Genomic DNA, 21330 nt, shown 5'->3' on the forward strand with positions numbered 1-21330 from the left:
GCTGAAGGCCTTCGAAGATGATTAGCGTGCGGGTTTGATTGTGGTGCCCGAGATGATTGCGGTTCTCGTCGGATTATGGTGCCTGAATCAGCTTCAATCTATTGCCTCTTGTCCATCTGATATCTATACGAACCAAAGTACCTGCCTCTCCTAGTCTCTCGAATCACCCAGAGCTGTCCAGTGCGGAGTCAAGTAAAGCAGCTCCGCCACAGACTCGGCACCGGCATGCTTCGATGCGTCTTGGTCCTTGTTCGCGAGTAACTCGAGTGCACGCAGCACAAGCGGGTGTGTGGCGTCGTCGTTGTTGTGGGTGCTGTACGCGTCCTGGGCGAGCTCGCGAACTTGGGAAACCAGAGACTGCAGCTCAGCCGTGGGAGGGGACGAGGTCGAGGTCAGGACGGCCACGCCGGCCGCAAGGAGGCCGAACAGAGGGGCAAACACGTCCGAGTAGTAGGTGATGCCTCCCAACCACCGACTACCCTCCTCACGCCGAGCTTCCTGGTTCAGAGTAGTGAGTGCGCTTGCCACTGCAGTCAGAACTTGCTGGCGCAGAAGACGAGTCGACTCGCCGTCTTCGACAGGACGCGCTAGCAGCGAGAACACGACGTTCTGCGCAAGCACGTCGCGCTCGGCGAAGTAGTTGCTACTCTCGGACTCGAAGATGCGACGGTACAAATCGTCCCAGTCTTGGGCCTTGGTGCCCGCGGCACCAGCGTAGGCCGCAAGAGCACTGGGTGCATCTACGAGATCAAAGAGCACCTTCGATAGAGATGTAGCGCCGCGCCCAGTACGCGCGAAAGAAGCAACAATATACTCCACCGCGAGTGGTAGCACCGTTGCGTCTGACAGCGAGCCATGCGTGGACGCAACGATACGATCTTCAGTCTTAGCAAGTGCCTCCTGAACAGCGTGCCGCGCAACAGCTCTCACACACACGTCGTCGTCTTGAAGAAGACGCAGCGCGCTCATCCAACCCGTCAGTGCAAGATCGGCACTCGAAGCAACCGAGCCTTTCTTCGTGTGCAGGAGAAGAATGCCGCTGTGGTGAAGTGCCGAAGCAGCGGCTTCGCGAAGAATCAGGGGTTGGTTTTCATCAGAGCGTTGCTCGATTTCTTGGCCCAAGACCTGGTACAGCGCAGTGGCAGCAGACACACTCTTGTAGTATGCCAAGAGGGCCAGCAACTCCAACGTTGGTGCCAGTACCTGAGTATCGGCCGAGATATTCAAAGTGGTTGCCAGTTGAGTTTGTAGCTGTTCTTTTTGAGGCTGAGCGTCAGCAATGGGTTGACGAATCTGGCAACGGACAAGTAGCTGAAGTTGCCGAGCTCGCACCTTCGGGTGAGTCTCCACCAGGAACTGGTCGATCAAAACGGTTTGCAGTTGGGCGACAACGTCGGGTGTCAAATCTGCAACAACCAACTTGTTTGTAAACTTCTTGATCGCCTTCTTGCGGATTTGAAGCACGTTGCATACCAGCATCTTATGTACGAGGACATGAAGCTGCTGGCCACTGGCAGGCATAGTCCACAAGCTAAACCAAATGGACACCAATGCACGATCCAGCACGTAAAAGCCCGGTCGTGTGGACAGCAGCACCGCAGCATCCCGATCCGAGTCACATCGCTGCAACAGCTGCTGTTCGACATCAGCTTGAATCTTTTCAACAATTTGAACAAATGCCTCCTTCGTCGAGTCCGACTTCAGTGTCGAGAGTGCCGCTGTAGTGTCTTCCGTGTAATATCGCAGTACCACATCCACAGTCGCCACGAGTTCTGCACGAATGGCAGGATTAATCGACCTACCATTCTCGCCAGCCCACAGCCACATTGTAGATGGAAGCAGCTTAGTCACCACGATTTCAAAAACCTCAGCCTGTGCATCCTTCGAGATGGGTGTGGATTTCCTCTGAACTTCTCTAACAAACAAGAACTTGGTAGTGAGGTAGCGAATCTGAGCAAGGACACCGTGGACGTAGTTGTGCGACACACCCTTAGAGTCCTTGTTGCTTCGAATACCCTGGGGAAGCCTTTCACAGAGCATAGATAAAACAATGGCAGCATCGGCATCGTCGACGATGGAAGCCACGACCTTCGCCGCCATGTGACGGATGGCCATGGTCGGCTGCGAAGCGCACTTCATGACGAGCGGAACAAAGCTGGCCAACCCGTTTCCATCCTCGCAAGGCGAGGCAGATGCATCTGCTATACGCTGGTCATCTTCGTCGCCAGGCCGAAGGCGGCTCAAGAACAATAGCAACGGGTAGAGCCCAGGAGGAGCAGCCCCACCCAGCGCACCACTAGGCTTACTGTCGCTTGCTAACAATCTAGACAGCTCACGAGCAAGGAAGCCACGCAGCTGCTGGAAGCGCGAGAACACATCGTCGCTGGATACCTGCTGACGAGTTCCGCCGTCAGCAATGCGCTTGTCTCCGATCGCACGCTGAGTAGCCGCTGCGAAAAGCATCATTGATGAGTTGCGTACAGCCCATGATCCACAGTCGAAACCACGTACAGCAAGCTCGAACATATCCACAACGTAGCGAGCTACATCCTCTGCCAGCACTCCGTCTTGGCAAATCAGCTTCAGAATGTTCAGTGCGTGCACACGTGCGCGCCAAAGCGAATGGTGTTCCTGGTGCGTGTCGCGCTTCTCCGCAGCGTCGGTGTCCTCACCCGCAAGGCGCAGCAACGTCGACATCACCTTAGGCAGAATTACAGCAGCAGAATTACGAGGCTCTGCACGAAGGATGGCCACAAAACTAAACGCGAAACCTGAGCTACGGCGCAAAATGAAGTGCTGTTCTGACCTCTCCAAGCGCTCCAGCAAGCGATCAGCCCAACGCGCTGGCAGGCCACCAAGCACAGCATTTTGTTCACCATGAGCAAGGAATGCGCGGCAGATACCCTCAAACGCTTGGTAGGCTGTAGCTACCGCGCCCTTGTGCTTCAGCTCGAATAATGAGTTCAGCAAGGTCTCGCCGCCGCGCTGCGCCATCTCAACGGTGAAGTAAGAAACACTGCCAGGAGCTGGATTAGAGCTCGGGAGCGGGACACGGCGCATGAGCAATTCGAGGATGGCTCCGCACTCTCGAGCTGCGAGCCAGCTGCCAACCACAGCACGTTGCTCCGCGTTACCATCATCCTCCTCTCCATCAAGACCGCCGTCTCCATTCTCAACGATCAAATGGCCGCGACAGTCTACACGAAGAGCCGAGTTCGACGTTTTAGCCACAGCACTCACCTCACCCACCACACCAGCAAACGAAGCCGATAGTTCCTCATCACCGGCACCGGAAGTAGCATCGCCAACCACAGCAAGAGACGCACGCATCGATTGATGAATAGCCGTGAAAATCTGCGTCATAGCATGCGGCCATTCTGCGGCTTCGCCGTCGGAGAGCTCATCAAAGGCTACATTCTCTAGCACGTAGTGCAACGACAGCAAAAAGCCATGCACAAGCGGAGACTCGCCTCGCCTAATCTCAGCTGGGCTTAAAGCTTCAACGCGCGACAAGATCACTCGAGTCAGCTGCAGCACGAATGCCACATTTGGGTTTTTCTTGCTAGCATCAATTGCATCACCAGAATCGCGCAGGAACGTCAAGCCAAAACGTTGAATAGATCCGCTGCACTTCTGGAACAGCAGGCGGATGAACATCGCGCCGGCATCACTTTCGCGCTGGCGAGGGCTACCGCAAAGTCCCACTGCCCAATCAACAAGCGTACGAAGTTCTTCACGCGTCGAGTAGCCCGGCAGCTCGTCGGGGTACAAGTCTAAAATTGTGAACGTCAGAGACCGAATCGAGTCCCACGCGCTAATGAGCATGTTCAGCAGAGTCGTCACCATTTGGCCAGTGAGCAAAAGGCTTCGTGGGGGTTTGCCGGCGTGGGCTTGGTCATTTCCAAAGCCGAACAACTGGACGTACAGGAGGAGAACCTCCAGACCCAGAGTCAAACGCTGTGGAAGTGCGCCAGGGTATACCGAGGTGACAACAAACAGCTCTACCCACTGTTTAAATGCTACTGCAGCAGCATAATCATCACGAACCGAGGCGGTAGAGTTTGGCTTTGACTGATTCTTGCTGGCGAGGCGAAGTGTCTCCTTGATGCGAATCAGTATGGTCTTGAGTCCGATCAGGGTATTCATTCGACCAGCGGGTCCAATCTCCTTTCCATTCACCACTAAGTAGTACTTCACTAACCGTAGTTCGTCGTTGGTGGGCATGCTGGTCGACTTCAGCGACGCACACAACGCATCAAAAGCAGTGCCACGAGTTTCCAGCTTGGCGTGACGAAGACCGCGTTCAATTTCGCTCATCGACACACCCACCAGCTTCTCGGGTGCCATTTTCTTGCGTGCGAACTTGAGCACCTCGAGCTCTGCCCAAAGTGCAATATCAGTTGCTTCGCCATCGATCTGCTCTTTTGTAGCCTCCTCGTGAAGACGCTTGATCAACACGGGCACGCAATCAGGGTCCTTTTTCAAAAGAAGAGGAACCACATACATGGCCACACGCGAACGCAGATTCGCATCGCGAGAGAGAAGAACTCCAACCACATCCGGGAGCCAAAGGAGGCGCCACGCAGTAATGGACTCGTCATCGGGCTTCGAACTGATCTTCTTACCGCTCTTCTTGTCACCTCCCTGGCTGAGATCATCGAGAATCTGCGCGAACAAGTTAGCTGCTGCCGGTGCAGCGTAGTCCTTCTGACCAACCGCCGACAGCAACGACGACAAGAGAGCCGGGCTTGCCTGAAGCACAGGCTTAGCGCCAGCTTCAGCGACCAAAAGCGTCAAGGACCCGTACTTGGCTCGACTCGTTGGCGGTAGTTCGACCAACCGCGGCAAGATCGCATCGCTCCACTCCTGGAAGCCACCGGACAGCACGAAGTAGTTCACGATGTGCGCAAACACAGCAGCCATGAACTGGTTCACCTTCTTTGACGGGTGCTCCCAGTTCAGCAGCACCGCGGTCGTCAGGTTCGTCAGCGTGTCCACGGCCAACACAGCAGGGGGATCTTCGCCGTTAGAGGCAGGTTCCTTCTTCTGCTTCTGCAGGATCATCACTGCGCGGCGAAGGAACGCCTCGAGCACCTGGAACGCAAACAAGCGCGTGTTGTACGCCTCCTGGTCGCAAAACTGCTGGACACCCGTAAAGATCGCGTCCAGCGCGCTTTGTTCGGTCCTGTTCTCGTCATCCAGTCCAAGGCTCTCGGCGGGGAGGGCGAGCTCCTCGTTGGCGAGGCTGTTCAACAAGCCGCGACACACCGCGAGCCTCGACAGGTCGCCGAAGCTCTCCACGTCCTTCTCAATGTGTTCTCGAACCTGTGCATCGTCACACTCGTGCACGCCGACAACCTTCAGCTCCGGGTACGCCGCCTGCAGCAGCAGCTTGGTCGCCACGGCGGAGGAGGAGGAACGTCCCGAGCCGCGGACCGAGAGCTGCAGCAGCAGACGCAGCACCAGGCAGTACGCCAGGCCCGCCTGGGTCAGCAGGTCCTTGTGCACCACGTCGGTCTGCAGCAGCAGCACGCAGTGCCCGAGGACGCGGAGGAAGGCCTCCGTGAGCTGCTGCAGGGCGTCTCCGCGGCACTGCAGCAGGCGCCGGTCCAGCGCCTCCTTCATCGTGGCCAGCACGATCACGCTCTTGAGCGCGTGGCCGCAGCGCTCCGACGCCAGCAGCAGCACGTTCGTGGAGGCGGCCGCGGCCTCCTGTTCCTCCTCCTCCTCCTCCTGCTGCTGCTGCTGCTGGCGGGCCGCGTGGTACGCGGCGATGGGCGCGCCCAGCGCCTGCAGCTGCTCGGCGCAGCAGGCCACGAACTGCAGCAAGTGGCGCGCGTCTCCGCTGCGCGCGCCGCCCTCGACGGGGTTCTCGACGAGCGCGCGCGCCAGGAACGGCGTCTCCACCACGTGCAGCATGCGGTCCAGCAGCTGCACGCGCGCGTCGGGCGCGCGCGCAGTCGCCGCGTCCGCCCAGAGCTGCGCCAGGAACGCGCGCAGCTCCTCGGCCGCCAGCGCGCGCAGCGCGTCGCGCGCCAGCACGTCCAGGATCAGCACCAGGTTCTTGCGCAGCGGCTGCGCGCGCGGCGCCACGCTCAGGCGGAACACCAGCCGCCAGACCGCCGCCTGCAGCTGCAGCTCGTCCGCGCCGCCGCCGCCGCCCTGTAGCGCCTTGCACTGCGCGCGGAAGAGCTGCAGCCGCTTGAGTTGCGCGTACAGACTGCCGTGCGCGTCGCACAGCGCCGCGTACCACTGCGCCAGGCGGCCGCCGCCCAGCGCCGCCGGCAGCGCCGCGTCCGCCGGCACGTCCTCCAGCACAAGCCGCAGCTGCACGCCGCGCGGGGCCGCCGCGCCCTCCGCCTGCGCCTCCTTCACCACGCCCTTCCTCTTCCTGCGCACCATCGCCGTCTTGAGTTGCGCCCGTTATGGCTGGCGGTGCCAACTATTGCAAGAATCGATATCCCGTCGAACCAGATCTTGCGCTCGAAATTACGCAATAGCAACTGGCTCGGATCCGAGACTTGATATACGCCAAAACCTAATACGTTACTCCCGCAGATATACAAGTTTGTGCGTAGTGAGAGTCGGCACTACGCATAAACTTTCCGATCTCCACCTGCACAAATCTATACACCTACCATCCAGCCTGCGTCCCTCCAGTGGCAGTTCTTCTTCAAGCGCATGGCCCCAGCCTCCGCCCCCGCCATGGCCGCGTCCGTGAGCGCGCGCGAGGCCGCCAGCGCGCTGCGCGGGCTCAAGCAGCACGACACCAACAAGCGGCCGCGCGTGGGCGAGCAGCAGACGCAGCAGGAGGACGTGGCGAGCGAGATCGCGGCCGTCGCGGCCTCGAACGCGCAGCTGCAGGCGCGCGTGGCGGCGCTGCGGCGGCGCTCGGCGCTGCGCGAGGCCGACACGCAGCAGCTGCTGCTGGGGCTGGGCGCGCTCAACGCCGTGGCCGCGGAGCTGGCGGCGCTGCAGCGCGAGCACCAGGCGCGCGCCCAGCGCGACGCGGCGCTGCTGCAGCAGTCGCTGGCGCAGCTGCAGCGCTGCTCTGCGCAGGTGGACGCGCTGCGGCGCGGGCGCGCGCGCTCGGCGCTGCAGCTGCAGAGCTGTCGGCGCGAGTGCGCGCAGCAGATGAGCCGCCTCGTGGCCGCACTCGCCGCGCTGGCGGACGGCGCCGCCCCGCCGCAGCCCCAGCGCGAGCAGGAGCACGAAGAGCACGCGGACGGCAGGCGGCAGCTGCAGCAGCTCAAGCGCGAGGTGCGCGCGTACAGCGCGCAGGTGACACAGGGAGACAAAGACGCAGCGCCGACCACCGACCGCGTCGAGGCGGCGCTGGACGAGCTGCACGCCGAGATGCTGCAGCTGCAGCAGAGCCTGGAGCAGCAGAACCAGGCCTTCCGCCGCCGCCTGGAGGAGCTGGTGGCGCAGCAGATGAGCCGCATCCGCGAGGTGCAGGACAACGAGACGGAGCGGCTCCACGAGGAGATGGACGAGCTCAGGTCCGCCATGTGCGGGATCCTGAAGGACCTGCACCGCCTCAAGGAGCGCACCAAGTACCTGGTGCCCAGCATGGCGCGCGTAGCTCCTAGGATGTCCAGATGTAGTGCCCATGGACCGCCGCCGCTACACGCGAGCGCCCTTGGAGTGGCTTTGGAGGACGAGCGCAGGGGGAGTGCGTGCACCCCGACGGCCATCCCTCAGAGCACGGGCTACTCGATTACGATGGCGACACGCCAGTGTCAGGATGAATTACCCCACTACGAGCATGGATGTGACGACGACTGCTATTGTCCTGGAGTGACGGCGATGCCAAGTCGAGCGGAAGGCCTCTACGTACGCCCTGACCAGCCGAGAAGCTCCAGATCCAGCAACTCGAGCGCTGGGCGTTCGGATGACGACAACTGGCGCATGATTTCTCCGGAAGACGCCCCTGCTACAGGTCAGCGTGCTGTACAGCCTTGCCAAAGTCCGCATTACTCGTCACGCTCGTCTAGCCTGTCCGATCGCCTAAGCGTCTACGGAGGTACGCGATCACCTGCATGTGTACCGAGGTCCGACTGTCCCGCGTGTCCGGGGCACCTGACGAGGGGAGTTCCGGCAAGCGAGGGTGCGCAGTGGCGGTTTATTAACGTTGTGGTTTGTGCCCGTCTTCGTAGAAGAGCATGTGGTACCGAACGATGAGCCCTCGGCGGAGCAATCCGAGCAACGCCTATTGGAACAACACCGGCTATTCTGGATTGGCGAAGGTGCAGGGTAGCAAACTACCCCCGAGTCGCAGCAAGCGACTGGCTGTTTCCTGAGTCGACGCTGGCTGACCGAACGATCCGAAGAGAGATGAAAGAAAATCTGCGTGGTGAAAGACAGACCACGGAAGCAAGGACACCTATGAACGAAGGAAAGCTCAAGCGTCAAGAACCTCGACACCTACCCAGTCGGTTATGCTGCCAGGAAGGGGGTCGCCCTTTTATAATATATGGCTTCGGGCTCATATTATGAGCCCGAAGCCCAATCTACAGCGCGAGGACGCAAGCAAGCAAGAGAGGGGAGAGGCCTAGACCGACTCGCCATCCGCCTGAGAGGTCAAGTGGAAAGCTGCGAGCAGCTTGCGGAATGTGGTCGGAAGCGCGTACGTGCGCTTATTGATTGAGAGAAGGCCAGGTAGTGTAGTAAAGGTATTAGTTACTGCCCTGTGTCGCTACCCCTGCCTGGTAGCGCAAAAGAGCACTTCAACTTCGCCACACGTCACATATATTGTGTGCGCTACATATCCTCCCAAAATTGTGAAACAGTTTTTTTTGCTGACGATGGAGAGCAAAAAAAAAGACTTGTGTACAGCGCTTTCAGCTAATTGCTGAGCACTTGAGAACTTGCAGTCAAGGTACTGCAGCCGACTTGTTACCTTGGCAAACAACTGAGGCAACCGCCAGCTCAAAGTACTGACAAATCGGCCTTGCGAGTTGTGTGCATAGGATGAGGATTTGGTGTCCTTGTGTGGTGGGCAAAAGGAGAGCGGGTGGCAGTCGGTTGTCTTCAAGCTCGAGCCCGGCGCCACCCTCAAGAATGTCATAATCGGCAAAAACCAAATGGAGGGCGTCCACTGCGACCAGCACGACTGCACCATCGAGAACGTCTGGTGGGACGACGTGTGCGAGGACGCGCTGAGCGTCAAGGGCGGCACCGTCTCCAGCGTCACCACGGTCACGGGCGGTGGCGCGCGCTCGGCCGACGACAATGTCATCCAGCACAACGGTCTCGGCACCGTCAAGATCGACGGCTTCTACGGCGAGGACGTCAGCAAGCTCTACCGCTCGTGCGGCACGTGCGGCGGCGAGGGCCGCAAGGTCTCCGTCTCCAACGTCTACGTCGTGAACCCGGCAACGCCATCGTGACGGTCAACAAGAACTGGAACGACCAGGCCACGCTGAGCAACATCTGGGTCAAGTCGAGCGGCGACAAGGTGAAGATCTGCCAGTGGTCACAGGGCAACGCCAACGGCGAGCCTTCCATGCTGGGCGACGGTCCGTCCCCTCCTCTGTGCCAGTACTCGGAGAGTGACGTCCACATCGACGGACACGTGTCCCAGTCCACGGAAACGGGAAACACAGCGTCTAGCGGCTCGACGGAGCAGCAGTCGTCCGGGGACGAGCAGACCGGTGCCTCTACGTCGAGTTCGCTCCGTGGGAGCACACAGCAGGACACCTCGGAGACGGCCCAAACGAGCGCTCCCATCACCGACAGTCCGAAGCAGGAAGACGACAACAACAACGCGGAACAGACTGATGCTAGCAGCAACAGCGAGAAGAAGAAGACGACGAACGATGGTAGCAGCAAGAAGGAGAGCGACGGCAACAACAACGAGCAAAGCGATGATGAGAACACGAAGCAAGACGACGGTGACAACGCCAAGCAAGACGACAGTGGCGACAAGAAGAAAGACAGTGACAACAAGAAGAAGGACGACGACGACAACTAGATGCGTTTGAGAGCCCCCTCCCGTAGATGTTGAGTGAGTGTAGTAGTGTAATTGGCAGGCAACGGGCAGGGAACAACGTGTTTCACTGGATGTTCGTCGATAGGTGGATAGTAAAATACAGCTCCATTTGGACCCGGTAGTATCGGATACCTCCCAGGGTAGTGGCAGCTGGAACTCCCAAACACGCAATCGTATTCTATAAAAGCGGCTGCTTTTCTTCAGTGTACCCTGATAACTTGGTGGCAAACTACAAGTTGACTACCCTGAAATCACCCCATCTGGAACCTGGCTCTTCAAGCAAGAAATCTCCTTCCTTTGATCGACAGCCACAATAAGTCACCAGTCCCCCAAAGTTGTGTCGGATGTGCTAACAGTGGACAGCGCGATCGAGTAGATGACACGTCTCTGCCAACTGCGGTAGATTCAACTGCGATCAATAATCCTCTTTAAAAAGTGCAAAACCACTTGCATCGAGTTCTTGCTTGACTGGGTTGCTAACAGAAAGCCTTCAGAACACTACATGTAGCTTTCGTGGCAGGGTATCACGCTATATAACTCATAACTCCGGCTTATTTGATTTATTTTTTCTCGTGGTCGTCGTCTACTTATGCCCAGGCAGAGGCGTTAGGGATGTCACCCTGTTGCGGTGAGGTCGATTTCTTCTTCGTGTTGCACTCAAGGATAGCGAAGCCTCCCATCACTAGGACTGAGCCGACGATGCATTCCCACGAGAAAACTGTGTGGTGCATGAAGGTATCCATGAGACCAGATAGAGGAATCGTTAGCATGCAGCCCACGCTGGTTTCCAAGGGTGATGTCCAGCAGATTGCAAGTGGCAGGAAGGCACAGAACACGACCGTGAGGAGGCCGCTGATGGCCAACAGGAACACCCCTTCAACAGTACCAGGGAACGCAAGTGACTCGTGCAGCCACGAGAATGGGCTCTCCAACAAGATGAAGGTGCCCAGAATCCACGGTGGAAAGGTGAACAAGCCACACAGACCCGCCATTGTCAGCAGCGTGGAGGTGTCAGTGATGTCGTCGCCGATTGCCAGTCGCATCGCAACCTGGTACCCTGCATACAGAGCCGACGAGATGATCATCGAAATCCCGGCGATGATGGTCGTGGTTTGAATGGCGCCGAAGTCGCTGCCGTCTTGGAACATGACGACAAGTGTAACCCCCGCGAAAGCCGTGAACACGCCGAAGATCTTGTTGAAATTGAGGTGCTCATTCAGCAAGCACACGGACAAGCAGTACACGAAGAGTGGCGACGCATTCGAGATCGCGACCCCCGCAGCCACGCTAACATCTCCCAGCGCGCCATACCAGAAGAAGTCCGAGACCAGGTACAGAAAACTCAACGCGGCCGAAATCCGCGCGAGTTTGGGCAACGGGATGACGGAGTGACGATTTAGCACACCGACGATGTCGTAGCCGGCGTAGCGGTCCTCCGGACTCCCGTACCTCTTGTAGTACGCGAAGACGAGAGGAAGCAACACAACCTGAAGACGACGGATGATGTCACGTGAGACGTCACTCACGACTCCGCAAGCAATGCAAGAACCCCACTCACCGATGCCGCGTGGTTGAAGCATGCGAGGAAGAAGGGTTTGTTGAAGAAAACCTGCATGGCAAGGACAGTGGTGTCAGATTCCAGCTCCGCTCAAGGAGGCCAAGACTTGACGTTGCCTGAAGAGACTGCGAAGCTTCGGCTTGCAGGACCCAGGACCAGATGAGAGCTGGTGGACACAAGCACCTCATGAGTGAGTGAGTGGGCCTCACGCAGCATCGACTATGGTGTTGAGGTTGGTCTGGTTTGTATCATACCGAAGAGCGCGACGAAACTCGCGTATCTGCCGGGTTGAGACTGTTCCTTCTGGAGCTTCACGTCGGGGTCGAGCAGCTTGGTGGTCTCAGTTGGGGCGGACCAGGCGGCAGCAGGCGCCACGACATTGGCGCGGGTCATCTTGGTTAGGAGCTGTTGCGCGGCCGCGGCGGATACCGGAATGACGAAGTGCAGGAGGCTGCAGGGAACTCTTCGCGCCGACTCATGTCGGCCATCGGGTTCGCGACAGCCCTTCAGCAAGTAACGACCGGCGCAGAGTATCTGCCCGCCGCCACGTCGATCGCGTCGCGCGCGCGGCGCTCAATGAGAGAGTTTGCTGGGTGCTGGGCAATGATCTGTGAACCTGCTTAGCTTAAGACATCGCGGTCGCGGCGGAACAACTTCAACATGGCGGAAGGTATCCGATGACCGTCGCACTCACGTGGACCGAAATGCAATACACTTGTAGGTTTCAATTAGTTTTTTAGTTAACTACACGACGTGCGATGCTGCGGAAGCGTTGCGCAGGCTGCCCTGGTATGGCTGGTACGGCGCGCTCGGTGCTGCTGGAGGTGTGGAGGGGTCGATGTGATACTCCGGTCGCGCCGTGGAGGGGACGATATCCGAGATTTGGTAGTCGTGCTCGCGCTGTTGGTACTGCGGCTGGACCACGGACGTGTCCGCGTAGCTCTGCGGCTGGTTCGTGCTCTCGCTTGCGTTCTGGCGCGTAGGCTGCTGGTCCTGCAGGTCATCCCATTGCACCTGGTTCGACGTTGGGTAATATCGCTGCTGCCGAAAGGGCTGCTGCTGAGGCTGGTACTCTGGCTCAGGTTGCTGCTGAGGGTACTGCGTCTGTATTGCGGGCGTGCCCATGTTGGCGTACTGCACTCTGGCCGGCGTCATGTCGCCGTGGCGAGGCAGCACGTCCTCGGAGCCGCGTCGATCGAGCGTGTGGTACTCGATGTCCTTGCCCGTGAAGCGGAACTGAAGCACCGCGGAGAGGCCGAACACCACCAAAGTGCCAATGAGGTAGCCCCACCACGCCCCGGGGATCGAGTACACGAGGTCGCCGCTCGAGTTGTAGACGCGGAAGCGCTCCAGGTCGTTGAAGGTCGGGTAGTTCCCGGCAAAGTAGCCGATGCCCCAGAAGAGCAGGAACGCGCCGACCAAGCTCGTGCTAGCCACCAGCGCCGGCTTCTGCAGCCAGAGCGCTACGGCGCCGCCCACGACGGCGAACACGGCGACCAGCACGATGAGCACCGTGGCCGGGTGAGACGGGGCCAGCTTGTAGCCGAACGACGTGTTGATGAGGATGGCGAGCGCTGCGCCGGCCACAGCACCGCCCATGAAGATGCCAGCCCAAAAGAGGTATACGCAGATGTAGCCGACGACGATGCCGCCCACCACGAAGGCAATCCACGAAGCCGTGAGCACCCACGTCTCGTCCTTGAAGACCTTCTCGAAGATGACGGCGATAACCACGCCGCCGCCCAGGAAGCCCAAGGCGTACACGGTGGTCTGCCACAGGCGGTACCCCGCTACGACCAGCAGAGCGCCGACCAGCAGCGCGCCGATGGCCAGCACGACGCCGTTGATGTCCATGCCATCGCTCGAGTCGAAGATGGTCTTCACCGTCGCGGTGGTGTCGTCGTCCGAGACGGCGGACACGAGCTGCAGACACAGCAGGGCTGCCAGCAGCAGCGGAGCTTTAGCTGCTGCGGTCATGGGAGAAGAAGTTGATGTATTGGAGACCGACTTGATGGATCGGTGTCGATAGCGGCGTGAGCTCCAGACAGGAGATTGCAGAGTGAGCTCCCTGCAAAGTTCAGCTTCCCCGACATACACACGGCATACATGTCTCGGTCATTTTTCACATGTCCAACGGCGGTACCGCTTTCATGCATGTCGAAAGAGAAAATCCAGGGATCTGCTACCTACTCTCGTGCTCTTCCGGTGTCTTCCGGTGGCCACCAGGAGGATAAGCAAGCGCCGGAGACACACCCGCGCGGTGCTCACCCAGCGAGATTATGCTCGCGGTAGATACATATCGTCACAGTCTGCGTTGAAGCCCAGCAGGCCAGGATGCATACGTTTATATTACCGCCCACGAATACATATCCAGCTTTGCCTTGTGTCCTCCTCGCAGAACACCAATTACGAGATTGGCTGTTTTGCCTGCCTACACGGCGGCATTGCCCTTCTGCTTGGGCACGGCGTGGCTCTCGGTCTTGCCGCCGTGGTCGTAGCCGCGCGCCGTCTTCTTGATCTGCACGCTCATGCCCAGGACGACGAGCACGACCATGCCCGCCAGGTAGCCCCACCAGGCGTCCGGGATGGTGTAGACCCAGTCGCCCTGCGCGTTGCGCGAGCGGAACTTCTTGAGGTCGGCGCCGTTCGGGTAGTCGCCGGCGAAGTAGCCGACGCCCCAGACGCAGACGGTGGCGCCCACGATAGCTGTGGTCGTGATGAGCACGGGCTTCTCGAGCTTGAGCGCCAGCAGGCCGCCGCAGATGCCCAGCAGCACAGCCAACACCACGAGGATCACGTCCGGGTTCTCCGGGTAGATCTTGGTGCCCACGGACGTGTTGATGGAGAAGGCGAGCATGACGCCGCCCGCCGCGCCCGCCAGGAAGATGCTGGCGCTGTAGAGCATGAGCACCACGACGCCGGCGATGACGCCGCCCACGGCGAAGGCGATCCACGAGGCCGTGGGCATCCAGCTCATGCTGGCGAAGGCCGTCTCGACGATGCCCGCCACGAAGAGCCCGCCGATCATGAAGGCGCAGCAGAAGACCGTGGGGCGGAACAGCCGGTAGCCAGCCAGGCACACGACGCCGCCGCCCAGCACGGCGATGGCGGCCAGCAAGGCCGGCCCGACCTTGACGTGCTCTGCGGAGCTCAGCAGCTGCGTCACGCCCTCCAGGGAGCTGGAGCTGTCGTCCACGTCCGAGAAGGAGCCGGAGCTGCTAAAGCTGGAGCTGGAGCTGCTGCTGCTGCTGCCGCTGCCCACGACGGCCACGGCGCAGAGCTGCAGCAGCGCGACGGCCAGCAGGTTCTTGAGCATGTAGGCGCTCGTCATCGCGGCGACTGTGGCGAGCTTCTGCCAGGCAAATGCGCGAATGGAGGCGAGTGGATGGGGCGCGAAAAACCTGAGTTGGATCGTCGCACTTAGGCGGAGATGGGTGCAACGAACGGGAGGGGCAGTTTCGCTGGGTGAAACGGGTCACGCAGCTGCAGCACCGCGTTGCAGCTTTTTGACTGGCATGGCCCATGGCCGGCAATATGGACGCTATATGCACTGAGTTCGCGATGCAATCGAATGCAATCGGCCATGTAGTTATTGGCGCTGTGCAGGAGGCAGCAATGCTGCCTCCGTTATGCTGCCGCAGCAGCATGCAGTCGCTGTTATAGGTACGTATCCATCGAGCAGGGGCATCCGGTCGGCGCTAACGAAGATTGTAAGCATCGCGCTTGAAGCCAAATGAACGCGAGCCCACAGCCTGGCTTGAGGACTGTCTGTGGCCCCCAAACGCCGCACCAAAGCCGAAGCCGTGGCCCCATCCACTGTGGATTCCACACTATAGGCTCCAGCACGGAGCCAGCTCTTCATTGCGGAAAATACCTGTTGTGTATCGTACACGAAATATGTGACGTGTGACGAAGTTGAAGTGAAAACCGTTTGCTCTAATAATTCCTCTCAAACGAGCCTCGCCCGCCGTAAGAACGGCTACGTGGTCGCTCCAAATGATCCGCTGCCCACAGAAATAATCTTCTCTAATGGCAAGCGCCTGCGCCGCCGCAGCGACACACACGGCAATGTCATCCATCTCTTCACCACTGGACGAACTGCTCCATTCCTCGTCGTCCGAATCGAGTAGCTGAGACCATATAGTATTGTCGTAGCTCTACCAGGGGGGAGGTTCTGGGGCGTTTTGTAAATGAGACAATTTCTCGGGCACAATACCGCCGCACACACCGCCATTCTTAACGACGGCGCGCAGAGTGGTACGCCCTACGCCCCACCGGCGGTGGCACCGCCCAACCAGCCTACTGCTCTGTTAAGAACGGCCCTGAGTGCCGCGACACATTGGGTACTACAAGAACCCAGTACGTTAGGAAGCTTCCCAGTGCTGGATGCTCTGCGCTGGCGAAGAACACCATGGCAGATATCTACCACACTATTGTGCCTATTCCTCTCCCGACTACAATTTACAGCCCCTCGTCACGACACTGATCAGCGCAGCCTTTGCCAGCCAGGAGAGTTTCTCTTCCGTGAGTGGCAAAAACTCTCCGTTGAGTTCGTCGAGCCCCCTTCGACACGTGTTTTATTTCGAGTAGGCGACGCTACTATAATAGCTCCACGAGGTCTCGTGCTGAACAAGTCCTTCTGGTAGTTGAATGTGGACGGCAGCTTTCTTTCAATACACGTATTTGATTTGATTTCCACTCACAGTGTTGGCTCCACGACCGCAGCTAATGTGCCACAGGAGCAAACAGTCCGTCCAACACTGTACAACCTCAAGGCAGGTTGCTAGTGGCACGTTGCTGCCACGAAGTTCTTGAGTGTTGTCGGCCCCCGAGCATGGTCTCCGCACACACTATCGTCACCTCTACTGTAAGGGCTATGGCATGCACGGACGCTCGCTCCTTCGTGTGCTCGCTCGCCCTCAATCCCCCCGTCGTGGGTCGCGCTCGGCAAAATGCTTTGCACGCGCCTCCAAGCTGGGACAACTTGCATTACGTTCAGCAGATCGTGAGCGCGCAGGCCGAGCCATGCGGGCAAGTAGATAAGATGCCCGCATTGTGCTCGCTCTTGCACCCCGGTCTTCCTCAGCACCGCCCTCCACGGCGTTTAGGTCAGCTCGGTGTCGTGCGTGGCAATCAGCGGCGTCGGCCGGCCGGACGCGCGCCATGCGAAGCACTGGCAGCTTGTTGTGGCACCACGATCGCATATGCTGCGTTCCAGAGCGAAAACTACGCACAACCAATTCCCTTCTATAATTCATGTCAAGAAATTGAAGAGGCCTTTATTTCGACCTGTATACCCTGTAAAAGACAATATCCTCTAAACAATCAATATTCAGTGCGATCTGCCCAGTGCTCGCTCACTAAAACGGGGACTCACGATTCTGCTTTCGGCGCGTCGCGTGCAACGACGGTAATTATTATCTGCGGGTTGGCGCTGGCGGAGCCAGTTGAACGGGGGCAGGGGCAGGTGGCGCCCGTTTGGTGACGGCCGGCGGGCCTTTGCGTCTGAGTATGGCCCGAGCGAGCGACGCGAGAGGAGGGAAAGAGAGCGCGCGCGCTCGGCTCTTTGGGGTTTCTGCCATTCTCGTTCGCCTGGCCGCCCGCCCGCACATCGCATCGAAGCCGCTGACCGGCAGACGCCCACACACACAGCGAAGCCCGAGAGGATGCAGCCGACGAAGACGACGACGACCCCCGCCAAGTGCGTGCGCTGGTCCACCGTGACCGTGTACGAGTTCGGCGTGGCGCTGGGCGGCAGCGCCGTGCCCCGCCGCGGCGGCCCGTCCATCGGCCTGGCGCGCACGCCGCAGCAGGTCTGGAGCGCCTCGCTGGACAAGGTGCGGCGCTGCGGGGACCTGGCGCTCGCGCGGCCCGGCGCCTCCGCGGAGGACCAAGCCGAAGCGGAGGACGCCGAGCTGAAGAGGAGAGAGGTGGACGCAGACGCCCGCAAGGAGCAGCGCAAGCGCCGCGTGCAGCGCGCACGCCGGGTGCGCTGGCTCAAGCCGCTGGAGCGCATCACGATGCTGACCAAGGCCGGCTGCAGCGAGGAGCGCATCTACCGCATGATGATGGAGAGCTCCGACATCGCCATGTCCAGGAGGCTCTGCGTCTCGATGCAGCGCCAAGTGGCCGCGTGAAGAGCCTTCGAGGCGGGAAGAGAGGCCGGGAGCAGAGCAGAACAGACCAGCTCAGCGTTGGAAGTGTTACCACGTCCGGCCGCGAGGACTAAGGTGACTGACGCGAAGCCTCCTGCCTGTTGCCGAAGCGCGCTCCCAATAGACCAGAAGCGAGTAGAGTATGACAATGAACGACTATTTACTGTGTACGAAGGTGTGCAGCCCTGCCATGCTTGCAACCAGCGCCGTGTCATGCATGATAGGACTCGACGGATCCAACCTTCTCGATTCAAGCTATCGTGTCGGCCTCTGGAGTTGCAGTTCGATACCTCGTGATTCGTCATTCGAGTGAAGCGTGAAAACCACCGCAGGAACACACTGCCGGGGCAAGTCAAGGCTGACGTGCAAACCGAACTAGCTGCTCTAGAGCTCCTTCATTACGATCTAATAAATTAAACTTGCTGATACCATCTCCAATTCCTCTTCTGCAACTTGTCCTTGGACTCGTGTTGTAGGCTACATATTGCCCCCTGGGTCGACTGCACGCAACTCAAATCGCGAGCGAGGTGGCGCACAGACACAGCCGCCGCGACTGGGCGATGCTGGACGACTCCATGAGCATGCGGTAGATGCGCTCCTCGCTGTAGCCCGCCTTCTGCAGCATCGTCACGCGCTCCAGCGGCTTGAGCCAGCGCACGCGCCTGCGATGTTTTCGAGCGGCAGTTGTCCTGTGCCCCTGCACCTCCGGTGTCGAGTCCCCGTCCGCCAGCTCGCTCTGCGCCGCGTCCACCGACGTCCTCCACACACACCGTGGTGTTTTGGCCAGCCCCACGGCCGGCCCGCCGCGGCGAGGCACGGCGCTGCCGCCGATGCCCACGCCGAACTCGTACACCGTCACGGTGGACCAGCGCACGCTCTTGCTCATGCTCGTCTGCGTCTGCCGGGAAGCGGGGAATGGGCGGCCGGTGGCAGGAGGCGCTTGCGGCTCGGCGGCTCCATGCAGTCAGCGGCCGGCCGGCCAGGCAGCCAGCCGCGCAAGCGAGCGAGCGGCCCGCGCCGTCCGTGCCCCACCCGCCACTCGCTCGCCAGTCTACCTCGCCGCCATGAGGTGGATCTGGTGGATCTGCTCCGCTGCGCCGTCCCCTTACAAACACCAAGTGACTCGTCCGCCAGAGCCTTCAAGGTCGGTCCGCCCGCCAGCGGACGTATCGCGTAATCTGAATTCTGAATACCGGTGCAGAGCCGCGGGTCCAGGCTCGAGCCTCGAGGTCAAAAGGCAGCAGCTTGCTGCTGAGCAAGATGTGCGAAGCGCTCCTGCCTGCAGCGAATGAAGCAATGAACTCGAGGTTACATGGGATTGATAGCGGGGCTACGTAAGATCAGCAGCGAGGAGGAGCTGCCTCCGCGACATCGCTGCGGGTCGCCGACTTGCCGACTTGCCAGCTCATCCCGTGAGATCACATCTGCAGGTTCCCCAGCTGGCGTCGTGCTCGAAAGCGAGGCGAGGCGGGCCGCTATCGGCACTGTCCGGCCGGCTGGTGTCAAATGCCTTGGTGGTGCATAGAGGCGCGGGGCCGCGCTCGCTTGCTGGCCTGCCGCAGGAAACCAAGCGGAGTCCGCACACTGTAGAGCTTAGCGGTAGATCAAGCTCCAGCTATCTCTCTCTACGTAGGTCGCGAAGGCGGCAGCGTGCGTCGCGTTGAGCGGAGCCCTGCAATGCTCGACTGCAGATCGTCAAAATTTGGCGCTTCACCCTCACTTTACAGACGTACAAGTCTCTAAAAAGGACGAAATGCCGTCCACTCCCTGAGTATAGCGACTCGCGAGCCGAAATTAGAACCCTTCCCTACTTCAAGCCCGGCGAAATGAAAACGCGGCGGGCCATACTAAAATGCGACTTTCGCGAAGCGTCTTTGAGCGCCGTCGCCGCTGCTAGACGATCTACCCTACAAGGCAAACGCCTGCACTGCAAGTACAAGCTCGGTATTCTTGGCTCAACCGAGAAGAGGCAGCAAATGCGTGGCCGACGAACTGAATGAGGCGAATAAGGTCCTGGTGGCGACTGGATACTGAGAGTGTCCGGTGGCAGCGACGCTGGGCTGGGTGGCTGGCTGCATGGGCCGCTTGACTTCAAGCGTGTCGCACTGGCGAGGTGGCAATGGTCATGGCATAGACACTAACTCGATGGGGAGAATGGTTCATGCATATATTGGTAGCGATATCCTATAACGTAATAAAGATCAAATAACTTAAGCTCTACGATCAGCGCCACCGCGGGGACGGACGTTGGCTGCCCTTCGACCGGGCGCGCTGTATGTGCAAAACGAAACACGGACACCCATGCCGTCTCACTTGTAGTCGCAGGGAGCACTGGGTTGGCTTGCGTCGGCTGCTTGGCTTACACGTAGTTGACCGGGATCATGCGCGGTCGGTCCAGGACCGCAGAGGAGCACGGGCGGGGAGACTCCACCGTACGCTGCTTCTTGGCCGCTTTCCGCTCGGCGATATCCTCGACAAGCGTTCTCCGGCGCGAGCAGTTGATGATGTTGGCCTCGCGCGAGAAGCGCAGGATCATACCCTCGCTCACGCCCGCGCCCTGCAGCAGCCGCACGCGCTCCTCGGGCGTGAAGCGGTGCACGCCCTCGACGCACTCGGCCATCTGCCCCACCTTGGTGGTCCAGGTGAACTCGGGCTTGTCGCTCAGGCCGATGGAGGGGCCGCCCTTGCCGGGCACCGAGCTCCCGCCCAACCCCACGCCGAACTCGTGGACGGTGATGGTGGACCAGCGCAGACGCTTCTTCGTCTTCTTGGGGGACGCCTCGCAGTCGCTCGCGACGGACGAGCTGCGCTGGCGCTTCTTGCGTCGCTCGGGTGAGGCAGGCGCAGGGGCGACCGTGGTGGTGGTAGTGGACCCACCAGTGGAGGAGCTCTTGGGGGTCTGGAGCTGCTGCTGCTGCTGCTGCTGCGCGGAGACGTCGTCCCCTGCGCAGGCGTCTGATGCGTCCTTGGGGGCCATGGCTCGCGGTGGGAGGCAATGTAGCGAGGTGAAGTGGTGCTGGGGTGGTGAGCTGCACTGTGCTGTACAGCTCGCTTCGTGGTCGGTCCGCGCTTCGGGTTGTGCTGCGCCGCTGGCTGTTTTGACTCTGGTTTGTTTTGGGATGTGACCCCCGCAGTATCTGGTGCAGTGGACGAGCGGGCCCGTCTGACGCGCGCAGTGACAGCAGTCGTCCACTGAGCGGACGGCACCCTACCCGCCACCGACCGAGGTTACACAGCCACTACCCGCACCACCAACCCGCGCAAAGTGGGACTTCGACTGGCACTCACTGCTGCAGTGGCTTGCAAGCCAAGAGCGCGCTGGGCCCTGCGCGCCACCAGCACGACGCATTCAGGCTCTATGGAGAAAGACTGTGTATATGCTTGTGCATTGGGCGTTGCTACCTACTTGTAGAGCGGTGATGCAGGCGGCGCGCTAATAGCGTTGATGAGCATGCCCAGTTCCTCAGATGGGTACACTGTACCGGTTCAAGTTCGCTGGTCGCTCGTTTCTTTGTGGAGCCAGAGCTGCTTGGCGCAAGTCAGCGCGCAGTGCGCTGCAGACTTGCTGTTGTACTTGCTGCTGCCGCCGGTGGGCATCCAGGCAGAGGGATGGAATGGCAAGT

General features: G+C 59.9%; 9 protein-coding genes across 9 annotated transcripts; 3 read left to right on the forward strand and 6 right to left on the reverse strand.

Annotated features, from left to right (window-relative positions):
• Positions 1 to 150: 150 nt before the first annotated feature.
• Positions 151 to 6402, reverse strand: IUM83_15715 (Cell cycle-associated protein; the record flags this gene model as incomplete). The annotated part of the gene is made up of 4 exons (XM_067940551.1): positions 151 to 1203; positions 1333 to 2323; positions 2392 to 2450; positions 2512 to 6402. 4 exons carry the CDS (start codon positions 6400 to 6402, stop codon positions 151 to 153), a joined length of 5994 nt encoding a protein of 1997 aa, XP_067782093.1.
• Positions 6403 to 6705: 303 nt separating this feature from the next.
• IUM83_15716 (GPI ethanolamine phosphate transferase 1) lies at positions 6706 to 8260 on the forward strand (the record flags this gene model as incomplete). The annotated part of the gene is made up of 2 exons (XM_067940552.1): positions 6706 to 8026; positions 8160 to 8260. The coding sequence occupies 2 exons, from the start codon at positions 6706 to 6708 to the stop codon at positions 8258 to 8260; spliced, it is 1422 nt and encodes a 473-aa protein (XP_067782148.1).
• Positions 8261 to 9086: 826 nt separating this feature from the next.
• Positions 9087 to 9976, forward strand: IUM83_15717 (Pectate lyase; the record flags this gene model as incomplete). The annotated part of the gene is made up of 2 exons (XM_067940553.1): positions 9087 to 9344; positions 9419 to 9976. 2 exons carry the CDS (start codon positions 9087 to 9089, stop codon positions 9974 to 9976), a joined length of 816 nt encoding a protein of 271 aa, XP_067782131.1.
• A 605-nt stretch (positions 9977 to 10581) lies between these two features.
• Positions 10582 to 11945, reverse strand: IUM83_15718 (Solute carrier family 35 member F5; the record flags this gene model as incomplete). Its single annotated transcript, XM_067940554.1, has 4 exons — positions 10582 to 11481; positions 11553 to 11603; positions 11669 to 11718; positions 11807 to 11945. 4 exons carry the CDS (start codon positions 11943 to 11945, stop codon positions 10582 to 10584), a joined length of 1140 nt encoding a protein of 379 aa, XP_067782089.1.
• Positions 11946 to 12296: 351 nt separating this feature from the next.
• Positions 12297 to 13596, reverse strand: IUM83_15719 (uncharacterized protein; the record flags this gene model as incomplete). The annotated part of the gene is made up of 2 exons (XM_067940555.1): positions 12297 to 13475; positions 13561 to 13596. The coding sequence occupies 2 exons, from the start codon at positions 13594 to 13596 to the stop codon at positions 12297 to 12299; spliced, it is 1215 nt and encodes a 404-aa protein (XP_067782090.1).
• A 387-nt stretch (positions 13597 to 13983) lies between these two features.
• On the reverse strand, positions 13984 to 14883 carry IUM83_15720 (uncharacterized protein; the record flags this gene model as incomplete). Its single annotated transcript, XM_067940556.1, has 1 exon — positions 13984 to 14883. The coding sequence occupies one exon, from the start codon at positions 14881 to 14883 to the stop codon at positions 13984 to 13986; it is 900 nt and encodes a 299-aa protein (XP_067782057.1).
• A 2335-nt stretch (positions 14884 to 17218) lies between these two features.
• IUM83_15721 (uncharacterized protein) lies at positions 17219 to 17689 on the forward strand (the record flags this gene model as incomplete). Its single annotated transcript, XM_067940557.1, has 1 exon — positions 17219 to 17689. One exon carries the CDS (start codon positions 17219 to 17221, stop codon positions 17687 to 17689), a length of 471 nt encoding a protein of 156 aa, XP_067782056.1.
• Positions 17690 to 18218: 529 nt separating this feature from the next.
• On the reverse strand, positions 18219 to 18593 carry IUM83_15722 (uncharacterized protein; the record flags this gene model as incomplete). Its single annotated transcript, XM_067940558.1, has 1 exon — positions 18219 to 18593. One exon carries the CDS (start codon positions 18591 to 18593, stop codon positions 18219 to 18221), a length of 375 nt encoding a protein of 124 aa, XP_067782009.1.
• A 1473-nt stretch (positions 18594 to 20066) lies between these two features.
• Positions 20067 to 20684, reverse strand: IUM83_15723 (GTPase-activating protein GYP5; the record flags this gene model as incomplete). Its single annotated transcript, XM_067940559.1, has 1 exon — positions 20067 to 20684. One exon carries the CDS (start codon positions 20682 to 20684, stop codon positions 20067 to 20069), a length of 618 nt encoding a protein of 205 aa, XP_067782008.1.
• Positions 20685 to 21330: the final 646 nt, after the last annotated feature.

Source organism: Phytophthora cinnamomi, assembly GCF_018691715.1.
Source record: "Phytophthora cinnamomi strain GKB4 chromosome Unknown Contig111, whole genome shotgun sequence".
In the NCBI taxonomy this organism is placed as follows: Eukaryota; Oomycota; class Peronosporomycetes; order Peronosporales; family Peronosporaceae; genus Phytophthora; species Phytophthora cinnamomi.